General features: G+C 41.5%; 1 protein-coding gene across 1 annotated transcript in view; it reads left to right on the top strand.

Annotated features, from left to right (window-relative positions):
• Nucleotides 1–229: 229 nt before the first annotated feature.
• LOC109492746 overlaps nucleotides 230–13,100 on the top strand; it is a 36,553-nt gene continuing 23,682 nt past the window's right edge. The window contains exons 1-3 of the mRNA XM_045062298.1: nucleotides 230–273; nucleotides 7,688–7,896; nucleotides 10,047–10,163. Coding sequence (XP_044918233.1) covers nucleotides 230–273; nucleotides 7,688–7,896; nucleotides 10,047–10,163 — 370 coding nt within the window. The remainder of the gene's footprint in view (nucleotides 274–7,687; nucleotides 7,897–10,046; nucleotides 10,164–13,100) is intronic.

Genomic DNA, 13,100 nt, shown 5'->3' with positions numbered 1-13,100 from the left:
ATTCTTTGATTGTAAATTCTTTATGACATTCTTCAGACATGGGCATGCAGCGCTCCTCCTGTTCTTGCCTACCATTTTCTCATTTTCAATCCTTATTAGGAATTTCTTCATAGGGCTGCAGTTGGGAGGCTGGTGACCACCTGTTGAAAGGGACAAGATTCAGGTAGGGCCTGTGGGTGCTGATCAGTGTGGAGACAGTGAGAACTCCCCTCACGTGACCTGTGACATCATGGAGGAGGGTGAGGATGATCCATGCCATGGTGGATACAAGAGGTAGGTCCTTCTGGCCCCAAATCAAGGCTGGGCCACAGGGCTCCATCCCCTCAGTGCAGTGCTGAGCAGTGCTTGCCCTGTGTGCACATGTGCTCCCTCCTGTATGACTACTCCCACTCAAGTACACAGTTGGGATTGGTTCCCCAACTGCTCCTCTGAATCTAGATATATTTCAGCCAATGCAGGGCTTCTGCTCATCTCTGGGCTGCAGCCTGAGGACAAGACTGACTATCACTGTGTTCTCTCTCATGGCAGTGGGAACATCGACTGTTAGGCACCGTTTCTCTGATAGCAAGGAAATGAGACAAAACCCCCTGGGACCATAGACCTTATCTCTGAGGCTCTTTAATTGGGAAGCTTCTGTGGAGGCTCCAATACAGGAGTCTTCTCTGTGGTGAGACCTGTCCTTGAGGAAGAGGGAGTGATACCCAGATTACACTGTTGCCTGAGACAGCACAGACGTTCCAGGAGCACATGCATGTGAGCCCAACTACACATGTACCAGGGCCCGGAGAACATTTAAAGTAACAGAAATTAAATGAAGTTAAGTACATTTATGGGTTTTGGTCACCACCACCATGACAAAATTGATATTTCCACCACCTACAGAGAAACCCTGAGGCACCAGCAGTCAGGCCATTGTTCCCCCCTACACTCAGGGGGGACACTCAGCACTTGATACCTTCCAATTCCTTCTTTTCTACAGTGATCTCGCTATTGTGTACTTTTCATGGGTACTGTATCACAGGATATGTATCACTGTAAGCACTCCATTCCCTGGCGTCAGGAACGTGTGCATTTCTGTGGCCACAACACTAACACTGTCTTTATATATACAGAAAGTGAGGTTTATGTCACTTATATCACTCTAATGCAAAGCCATTCCCATCTATTGCTGTGGCTCCAATTTTCATGCAATGCCTGTCAAAATGCATATGATTTATTTTTCCACTAGTGGTCTATAAAATAACTGTACATTTCACACGTCTTCATCTTTGTTTTCTCATGGCTATTATCTCCTTGTCACTCTATCTTCTATATCGTTGCATCCTCCCAAGTTTATTCAAGAGTTTAGCCAGCGGTTGTTATATTATTTTTCAAAAAATGATATTATGTGCTAAGTAGACAATGTTTCTAGTTTTTATCTCATAGATTTTTGCTTTGATTGTGAGTGAGAGTTTGGTTGTATCTTCATTCAGTTCTTCCTGATCCCTTGTAGCAGGCAGATGTGAAATGTCCCCTTCCCTCCTCTCTTCCCTTCACCGTGGTGTCTCTAGAGCTCTCCTGTCAACTCATGAACCCCATGTGCCCACAACACTGCATGTGACACCTGCCCGTCCTGTGGTCAGGGCTAAGGTCTTCGCATATTCTGACATGTGTCTTCACACTTGGGGGACTTTCTCCTCTGAGGTTGGTTCAGGCCTGTTGCTGGCTTTCCCATTCTGTCTCTTACATACATTTATGGACCTGGATTTTCCCTCCAGGAAAGCTCTAGATATGTGGTGTAACCCTGGGAGGTAGTGAAGCAGAATTATGTCATTTGTATTTTGTTATTCGGATAGTGTCACATACAGCATGTGGGAATTTGGCACATTGTCTATGTCATGCCTTACTGAGGGTGTGCATTTTGTGTAGCTTCTTTGTCTTATCATTGTGCATGTGCTTTTAAAAGTGATACTTCGTAATTACACTTTCCTTGCTGGATATTATCCTATCACATACTCTTTTCCATGATGTTCTTTTAAATACCAAAATTCATGAGGAACGGTTACCTCCTCAAAAATCAGGCGAAGTTTTAAAAAGTAAATAGTTTTATTTTATGTCTTTCTGTTATCTAAAATTGGTACAGGGTAAAACATCAAAGGTAATTGCAATGACAAGCACGATTTAATATTTCTCTTCACTTTCTTACCACTACACCATGAATGTAAGTATCACTAGAAGAATGTGCTGTGAGAAGAAGTGAGGTTTTTCAGGTGAGAGATGAAATCTATTATGATGGGCTCAGGGTATTTACCTTAATATACCATACTGATAGGATAATTCAGAAAAACAATCAAAAGTTTATAAAAATAACACTTCTCTTCATTGTCTTAACATGAATTAAATAAGAATACATGTTCATATTTCAAAATTATGAAAGTTATTCTTTTTGTAATTGTTTAAATGTTTATTTGTGTGAGAGAGAGAGAGCAACAGAGAGTTGGGGGAGGGCAGAGAGAGAAGGAGGCACAGAAGGAAGCAGCCTCGAGACTCCCCACTGTCAGTACAGATACTGATCATGATCCCAAACTCAGGAACTCTGAGATCATCACCTGAGTGAAGTGAGATGTTCAAATGCCTGAGACACCCAGGTGCCCAAATAATATAAACAATTCTAATATCAGCACAAAAGTAAAACTGCTGAGTAAACCTCTTCAGACATGTGCAGTCTTTGTTAAAAAAAATGCAAACTCACTGAAGAATGTGAAAGCAAATTTTTAAAAAGTGATTTTTTTCTTGTATAAAAAAATCGTGAAAACTGGGGCGCCTGGGTGGCGCAGTCGGTTAAGCGTCCGACTTCAGCCAGGTCACGATCTCGCGGTCCGTGAGCTCGAGCCCCGCGTCAGGCTCTGGGCTGATGGCTCGGAGCCTGGATCCTGTTTCCGATTCTGTGTCTCCCTCTCTCTCTGCCCCTCCCCCGTTCATGCTCTGTCTCTCTCTGTCCCAAAAATAAATAAACGTTGAAAAAAAAAATTTAAATCCAGGAAACTAAAGAATAAAAAATTATAAAAAAAAAATAATAAAAAAATAAAAAAATAAAAAAAATAGTGAAAACATGTAAAAGGCAGTAGGAAATCTGATGTAGCCTACCTTATAACTTGTATTTTACTTTGTGTAAGTATAAAAGATATTTTTTAACTTGAAGGACGCTGAGTAAAGAGTGAGTATGTACTATAAACAGGATAAGACATAACTATGGATTACAGACAGGGTCCAAGAAATGAAGGATCAGGGAGGGTCTGAAGTAGGGACACCCTAAAGAGAGTCTCCTAAATTCACAACATGACTAGTCTCCAGGTCCATGGGCACCTAAAGCCACAGGCTGGTGGGGATTCACATGCACAGGAAACAGCATGGGGGATTTGCTGAGGCAGGGCAGTTACTGAGGGGAGCTGCACTAACACTGGGGGCTGTATAAGGGATGGAGTATGATAACAATGGCAACCAATCATGTTAAATAAGTGAGGAGGAACTGGGAGTGTCAGGTAGTGTGGGAACCTGCAGGGTAAGAGAGAGAGTAAATGTAGTTTCTCTTCTGTTCATGAATACTCATCACACCCTCACTTTGGACAGAAGGTGATAGTACCTCTACACCCTACTTCCTTCATTTTGACTTTCAATCAACTCAGAAATAAACTGGCTTGGTGACAGTTAAACTCTTAAAATAATAGAAGACAGTGGGCTCCCTCACCCTCTCAACGTTGCTTCTCTTCCACATCCTACTTCCCTGACCTGAAGTCCCACTTTTTCCAACTCCATGCTTTCTCTACCAATGACCACTCTTTCCATTTGATGCTCCCTACACCCTATGTGTTGTTTGCTACCCATGTTCATGGACGGCCCTCCCCTTCTATTGCCAAGAAGTGATCCAAACTATGATATCTCCACATAGTGCTTTATATGCTCCACAATTTTTGAAAATAAGGCAGGGAATTAATTACATAATCAGTTTCAAACCATGTGACAGCACCCACCTTGCTTCCCCAAATAGACTCCATGCATCATAATTATTTGTCCTCCCTTCCACCCACCAGGGACTGACCTGTTTACCGTTCCTGAATACTCTCTCTCCTTGTCATGTTTTAATTCATTCCCTCCTCCTGATTTCCCTGTGTAGCATTTCTTCCAAACTCTCTCATGATCCCTGTTTGCTTTCAAGCCTGCCCTGTTCTCCAGACAACTCTCTGCCTCCTGTCCTCAGCATGGGATTTCACGGACTTACATTCGCCATCCACCTGGTATGTCCTCTTGTGTCCTTGACCATCATCACCTATTATGTCTTCATGCAGGATACTTCTACATCTAGATTCGTTCCAAATTGACACTACATATTCCCACTTCTAGAAGCCTCATCCAAAGAAATTTCTTCATTATATGTCAACAAATGTATAGAGGATTCTCACATAGCAAAATTGCAAATAAAAAAAAAAAACCTGGTTCACAATGAGTTGTTTCTAAGGTGTGCATTGCAATACTGAGCATATTTTCACATGAGTGAGGTCACTGTGTTATGAATTTACAAACATGCTCTTAATGGTTTCCTGTAAATGACAACTTGCACAACAGGATAATATGAGTTAATCTCATTAGTAGAAAATTCACATAATTATGGACAAATATGCATTCATTTATGAATGGCAGAGAAAGCCTGAATACATACCCAAAAAAATGGTTTTTATATTGGAAAGGATTGGAAGGACAAAAACTTTGTTTCAAATGTTTATATTCCATGATATACTGTGGATTTGTTATTTCATATCATAGAATGCTTAAAGTTATATAACACCTATATTCATGTGGAAAATACTTCCATCATGAAGGCCCAAGGTAGAGAACTGAGGCCTAGTGTGACTCAAAAGACTTTAGCATGGGAATGAAAAACTAAATATTTTGTCTGCTATTTGAGGTTCACTGATTCACTAATATTGCAAATCATATTCTAATGTATAAAGAAACCAAATGAAATGTGAAAATATTTTATTCAGAGAGAACTACACTTTTCCTAAAGTATAAAATAAGATTTGCAGAGGTGCCAGGGGGTCTCAGTTGGTTAAGTTTCTCACTTGGCTCAGGACATGATCTCACAGTACATGGGTTCGAGCTCCACCTCAGTCTCTCTGCAGTCAGAACAGAGGCTGCTTTGGATCCTCTGCCCCTCCCCCTCTCAAAACTTAATAAATTAAAATAAATAAAATAAAATATGATGTTCAAATAAAGGATTTCCTGGAAAGAATGGAAAGACACTTTGAAGACTATCGCCTCAGAACCTATAGTTCAAGGCAGAAATTTGCCATGAGGGTGATAAGTAGAGAGCTAGAGGATTGATGTTGGCTTTTATCGTAGTGATTTCATTTTTAGCTTCATTGCATCATAATTGATATGTGGACACTGCACATTGCATATAACCATGAGGAGGGGCTCTGAGAGATCAGGTCCTGATGTGCCAGTGGAGGACATGAGTCCCTGATAGAACAATTCTTTATACACATTATGTTTTATTGTCTTATAACCATTCCAGAAGTGTTTCTAAATGTGTTTCCTTCCAAAACAGCTCATGAGGGTGGAGGCAGGAGTTTAACCCAACCTGTTCTTCCACTTGGGCCCTGTGCCAAAGGGCAACATGTCCTGCACTACAGACTTTGGCATGGTATTACAGCTAGGAAACTGTAATCCTTGTCTATCCATGTGGCAAGGTAACAAACCAGCTTGCAATTGTTTTGGCATGCTTTCTAGTGAAAGGTGGGGTTATTCCCTTCCCTGGGATCAGAGGGGACACTAGTGCTTACATGACATGGACAGGCACCCTAAAAATAATGCTGTGTAACTTCCACGTTTATGCTGGAAAAATTCCATGAGCCCCTGCTGGGTCACTGGTTTCACCACCCTGTGGAGCCCTCAGCCTTTAAGAAGCCTACATGAGCTGGAAAAGCCTAGGCCAATGGGAGGTCTCATTGAGGTCCTCCAGCCAAATGCATTTCCAGGAACAAACATGAGAAGGAGTCACATCCAGAGGACTCCAGCTCAGTGCCAGCAGGCTTTCCTTACTGAAGCCCCAACATCATAGAGCAGAAAAGATGCTCTTGAATTTGGCACACCCCCTGCCAAATTCCTCAATCTATGACCATGAGCAAAGTCAAGTGAGTGTCTCCTGCCAGCATTTGCAAGGGGATGGTTTTTTGAAAACACACACATACGAAATCAAATGCTATCATAGAACCTACATTAACATCAGAGTTTTCATCCTGACCCATTCTCCTGCCTTCTCGGTTCTGCCTCTGGAAGTCACAAGCGTTAACATTTCTGGATGTCCTTTGAGATGTATTAATTCAGCAACCATGTACCAGTGACACCACAAGAAGCATTTTCAGAGGGTTTTACCTAGATATACTGACTTACTCTTCATTTATTACTTCATTATTACTCCAGTTATTAGATACAGAGAAGCTTTCTCCCAATTGAAAACATTCTTTATTCAGAACAAGGTAATATTAACAGTTCTTTCCCAACCAGTTGACCCTCAGTGGGATAATCCTTGGCGAAAATAAAGCACCACGGGTATTATGCTAGTTTTCTACCTCATTCATGACCCATTAGGTTGGTTCCTTCTAGGTACTTCGATGAATCCACACTGGGAGAGTTTTGTCGCATAGGATTTTATTCCTTGAAGGGTACCTACTGCATTTTAAATATGGCAAAACTCTCCATTTATGTGATAAAATTCACTTGTTCCATGTTTTGTGTAGCTGCTCACCTCCATGCCTATGGTTGACTTTCATGACCATATGGTGAGGATCATGGTAATTATAGGATGAATGAAGAGTCAGAACACATATTTAATTCTATAGTTTTGTTATCTGCCATTATTCATTTAGCAAATGGCAGCTGGGTGGCTCCACATGTTGAAGGTCTGAATCTTGATTTCACTCAGGTCATAATGCTAGGGCCCTGGGACTATGCCCCATGTTGACCTCTGTGCTAGCATGGAGCATGCTTTGGTTTCTCCCTCTGTCTCTCTCTACCTCATACCCTCTCCCCATATCAAGATCTTCAGATAAGTTAATAAGTAAATACACACTGAAATAAACAAAGAAATAAATAACCACCTTAAGAAAAAGATTAAGAAAAAAATAGGCTTGATTATGTTTTTACTGAATACTTGCATGAGAATATTTTGATTCTTTATTAATTTCTCAGTGAATATGTATCACACTAGTGACAATATTCAAGGAGTTCAGAAGAATTAACTAAGTGTACAGATATTGTTGCATACACTGTAAATGTATGTAATATAGGATGATAAGATATAACTTGATACTTATGTTCCAAGAGAGTAATATGACTTTTTAAAATTGAATTCCTATTGATGCTCACTCTCACTTTCTCTCTAGAACAAATGCAAATTGTTTTATCTAAATGTGTCACATTAATGAGAAATAGCAGAAATGGGATGAGCTGGGATTTCTACTCAAGAAAGGAATCTTTTTATTCTAAACATGTTCTGTTAATTCCTTTCCAAACTGAAACTTTCACTGTTAACTCCCTAAGAAGGCAAGACATTTTTTTTTCTGTTATCCCCGTTTTCACAAACAGAGGATAGGAATCAGGTTTTGAAAGAAAACACACCATCTTAAATGGCCCACTTGCCCGTTAGGACACACACTAGGCCAGACAGGAGCAAGCTGGACCCACAGAATGTAGAGGTGCCTTTACTCTGGAAGTTCTCTGATGACCCATCGCCATGGAGATGTGATGATGCACCTGTACTTCCTTCCCAACTGTCACTGTGTGAGCTGAGCTGCTGCAGTTTGGTCACTGGTGAGAAGTTCCCCATGATGGGAAATGTGAATTGCCGTTCTTTAGGTATGTTCGTATTCATTTACTGAATTCTGTTCTTTCAAGTAGGCTATTTTTCACTCAACTTTTCTATTGGTGTTCATCTCCACCCCCAATTTGTCAACTGATTTCTATGAAGGTAGTATCTTGTTTTGCTATAATACTTAAGTTCTACTTTTGATTTTTCCACGGAGCTTGATTTCATAAAGATCTTCCTCAATACTGAAAACTGTGCTGTTTCTTAATGCCCAGTATGTACACAGTCTTACTGAGTAAACACAGAGCGAACGCACTGACACTGCTCTCACTGGGTCAGGAGAATCTTGATTCCACCCCAGCAACAGACATGACAGGGAAGGGAAGGGGAGCTCAACTCTTCTCAACACAGATGTCAAAATATGAATGTAAATATGAGTAGTCTAAATCGCGACATTTTTAGAAGTAAAGAAACTGGGATTTCTTGGGTATTGTCATGGGTTGATATGGAAGGGACCATGAGCTGTCTGGGTGATGCCTGAGTGCAACAGAGAAGGGAACATGCCATCAGGTCTGTGGAATGAATATTTGGCAACTAAGTAGTGAACTGTCTGATAACAATCAAAGGGAGACCTGGGGTGGGGTCTCCAGGCTGTGCACAAAAAGGAGATCCTCTAAGAAAAGACAAGAGTCTACCTTATGTACCTACAGTGTGCAGATAGGATAAAGAGACCTAAGAATAAAGACTAGATGTCGAGAGGAAGGAAGGAACGAGGAGGTGTTCACTGCAGCCACTGCATCCAAGCTTGCTCTAGGCCAGACCTTATTCCAGGCCCCTGAGGATTTTCCTCAGATCAATAGTAACACTCTAAGCATTGTAGGCTTAATTAATTCAATACTCAAGCCCCAGAACAGATGGTAACTTTCCTGTTCATTCCCATGAACTTCTCATCCAGGGTTGGCCAGTTGAAGGGAAGTAAATTCTTGTCTGAGTCCTAGTGTGGCATTTGGTCTGGAATGTCCAAATTTTGAATCAGCTTTGGAGCCAAGCAGACCACTGGTCCATGTGAGTGGTCAAATGGCTGCTGGGAATGTCCTAGGTGAGTAAGCTGACTTTCTGAAAAGATAAGGGAGGATGGCCAAAGTTGCACTTCCCTCGTCTTCCATTGGGGCTTGATTTGGGAAAACTGCACCGTATTTTCTGTCAGGAACTGAATCAGAGAGACAGAAGGCTGGGTTAAGATTCAGATTATTCTCCTAGCACAGACCCCTCCTGCCTAGAACCCACTGTCTTCCAAAGAAACCGTGGGACAGGAGGATGTCTGTAAGTGAGGACAGTTCTTGATTCAGAGTTCCAGAGCACTTCCTCACAGACCCTGGGAAGGTCTCAGGTGGCCAGGGATCTGTGACCCAGAGATCTACGTACCTTGCTGTCCAGGATTCATCACACATCATGGCGGACACTCCACTCAGGTCACTTCCTGTTCCTAAGTTACTGTGTCCACCACTGTAAGATATGAGTGTTAGCCTGTGCTTGCCCTCCCAACAGTGCTGACATGGGGTTGACAGGAGTAGATAATACATGTACTCTCTGAGTTGTAGAGAATAATTCCCATGGGAAGGCAAGAGAGTGAGCTTCCACCCTCCGACATGGTGCTGCCCTCCAAGTCTCTCTCAAGTCAAGCGTTATCATGTGTCTAGCTCCTTCTACAGACATGCAGTAACATAACACTTACAGAGCAATTGTGAAGCACCCAACATTTATTGTTCTCGAGGTTTCACTTGTAGTACATCACTTTTAACCCCATCACAGCACACGAATAAGCACAACATATTAACACGTTCACATGTGAGAACAGGAAATGGAGGAATGGAGCCCTCTCCTACCTCTCTCAGGTATGTGTAGATACTCATTGTGATGTCTACCCTGGCCATCACGTGAGGAGACTGTGCTTTACTGTATTTCTATTAATGCCTCTGCTAAATAACAGGATTGGGCCACCAATCCTGGCTGTGGGCCATTTTCAGTGCAAACCAAAGCTCAACATCTTTCTTAGTCCATTTTTGATGCATGAAATTTGTTGGGCAGCTGGTGAGTAGAGAGAATGGGAGTTTGAATATGAATAAAGTATGACGAATTGTTCTATGGTCTTCCGCAAGCAAGATGCCAACCTTACTCTCTATTTCTCTGCATTTCCCAGGAAATTTCTGTAGCAATGAAGCAGAAGATGTACCTCACAAGACGACAATATCCATAAAGAAAAGAGACTGCTTCTGCTCGCACATCAGGGTGCACCCTCTTCCTGTACCAGAGGAAGGTACCATGGAAATTTACTCATTAAGTTGATTAAGAATAATTTTTTCATTCATTGTCCTATACTACCAGAACAGTATAAAATGTTGAGGCAGGTTTTTCAGTGATTCCATGGGTACAAATTTAAATTTCTTAAGTCAATCATAGTACAATAACTATAGAAATTAAGAAGAATTTCTATTTCAATGCAGGATCTATGTTGAATGGTACACAAGTGTCTAGTACCTGACTGTATGCGCATTAGCTACCTTATGAACAGAAATCAATATAGATCTCCTCTGAAACAGTGTTTCCAGATTTTTTGAAAATAGTAGTCATGATTGACAACAGGTTCACCTAACATAAAGTTTGAACAAATGATTCAGCAAGTTCCAATATACCACCCCTCCACTTTCCCCCATTGACAACATCTTACATGAGGGTATTACATATGTCACAATTCATGAAAGAACATCAATACTTCTTATGACATCAAGTCTGAAGTTTATGTTGAAAGACCTTCTATGTGCTTTAGGATTCTATGCGATTGACAAATGCAGAATGGCAAGTATACCCATTACAGTAACAGACAGAAATTGTGAACCAAATGTTCACGACAGCACTATTCCCAGTAGCCTTAGAGACACCACCGAAAAGTCCATCAAGTGATGAGAGGATAAACTATGATCCATGCAGATAATGGAAAATTATTCAGACATAAAAAAACAGAAATTTTACAATATACTACAAAATGGATGGACCTTGAATAAATAATACGCTTTTTGAAAGAAGACACATCTGGAAAAACATACACCTATATGAGATATTAGTCCTGAGTCCATGACGTTATTCATGTAAAGAATGCCATTCAGTGTGTACTTGCACAGTCATAGAAGGATCAAACTGGTGTGTATTTCATTCAATACAAATCTAATAATGCAACAGAATAGAAGACAAATTTGGTAGCAGTGTATATGCAGGCCTGGAAGTTGAAATGGTCCTGTAGCAGGTGAATTAATGGGAAAGTGGCTCTCCTTTCAAGTGGGCAGGACAAGTCAGGGGACTCTGTCACTGAAACACATTGTGCATTGAGTGTTTCCCTATTTGAGACTAGTGATTTCACACCGAGTAGATCTCTTTGGCTTGAAAGCAAAAGCTCTCTTTCTCGTTTCCTTCCTTCTCACCTCTCCTCTTTCTTTATCCACAAAGCACATTGGACCAGCATCTCAGGTCTTTCTCATTCAAGAATCACATTCATGCACTATGGCTCCGTGTCCACTCAAGCAAAACTCCCTGAGTCATTCATGAGCAGCACAAGCAATGTCCTGGCAGGTACTCTGTGTCCTCCCAGATGCCAGATAGGGGCCAATTGAAGACCTTCTCGGAGACAGGGCAGAGGAAGTGGTCCCATTTTGTTCCGAGGTAGTCTCACCTCACTTTCTCTGAGATAAAAATGTTACTCTTTTCTTACCTCTTCAATCCAATCCAGAGAGGTAAATCTGACAACCTTAACCATGAGATATGCAGTTTCCTTGCTTGAGGGAATGCTGAACGAAAGTGTATTACAAAGTGACAGCAGCTACAAAAGGGCAATAAAACATGACAGCCCCCATTTCAAACTCTATGCAAGCGAACACTTTCCTCAGCAGGACATGTTCCTCCTAAAAAGAATTTTGCATTTGATGATAAGAATGAACTTGACACATCTGCCATAAAAAGCTCAAAATCCTTACATGTGTCCTCCTTAACTTGGGGGTGGGCAGTGACTCAACCACCGTACCCAGTCTTTTATTTCCTGATCTTCACCAAACAAAAGACCTGTGCCAAAGTGTATAAGATGGTGTGATCTTCACCGTGTTTTATTTTCTCAACTATAGGTCAACACTGGGGCAAAGGAAAAGTGTACATATTCAGGAAAATCAGTCTTTGGGGAAAACTAAGGGATAAAGAAGGTTGCGTCCTGATTCTGGGTTCCTCCTGGAAATGATGGTTAAGGTGTATGGAGAGAGAATGTCCAGTAAAGCACTATGACCATGTATTCTGTATGACCCAAACCCTTGTCCTATTACGTGGAAAGCCAAGGTATGAACACAGGAGTCAGTCCCCAGTTTCTCTGGACTACTGATCTGTACCTGGCATTCAGCCATCACACCATTAGTCACACAGGAAAGGAATTTTAGCAATGTATAGCTACCTGGAAGTGCTAGACTCTACAAAGCTCAACCACTTACCAAACCTACACAGTGGCCTAAATGGTCACATAAGCAGAGCACAGAAGAAGGTGCAGATGATTTGGACATGTCGTTGGTCTCACATGCACGTAGAAAGGCCACATTCTTCTGGTAGCCCAGAGATTCTGGAAGGTGTGGCACTGCATGGAGGACAGTGTAGGCCTGCATCTCTCATAGCTGGGGGCATTGCTTATACATGGCCAATAGCAGGAAAGGAACAGAGAGATAACTTAGTGTATTTGGTAACATTTCTGTAAGCATTATAAATGCTCCAATTCTGGGTCCTTTTGTGTGGCACAGTCAGTTCAGCATCTGACTCTTTATTTCGGCCAAGGTTATGTTGTCATGGTTCTGGAGATTGAGCCCCATGTCAATCTCTATGCTGACAGCACAGAGCCTGCTTGCATGTTCTCTCTCATTGTCTCTGCTCTTACCCCTCTTATGCACTTTCTAAAATAAAAGAAATAAACCTTAACACAAAAGGAAAGAATTACTATACTGTAATCATATACGCATAGGCCATTCTGAAACAGGAACTCAAAGTAAAACTGGGTGGTAAGCTATGTGTCTAGCACTCTTATTTCAAACCACCTTCATGGCAATAGTAGAGATTTTTCAGTGCTCATTCCAGGCCTCTCCTAAGTAAGGAACTTCTTATTTGTTGGAAGGCGTGGGCCATGATGGACAGCCACTGACTTACTGGACACACATAATTTGTATAGACCAAAGAA

This window comes from Felis catus, chromosome A1, assembly GCF_018350175.1.
Source record: "Felis catus isolate Fca126 chromosome A1, F.catus_Fca126_mat1.0, whole genome shotgun sequence".
Classification (NCBI taxonomy): Eukaryota; Metazoa; Chordata; class Mammalia; order Carnivora; family Felidae; genus Felis; species Felis catus.
The sequence above is the reverse complement of the archived record's forward strand: the minus strand, read 5'-3'. Positions and strand labels throughout refer to the sequence as shown.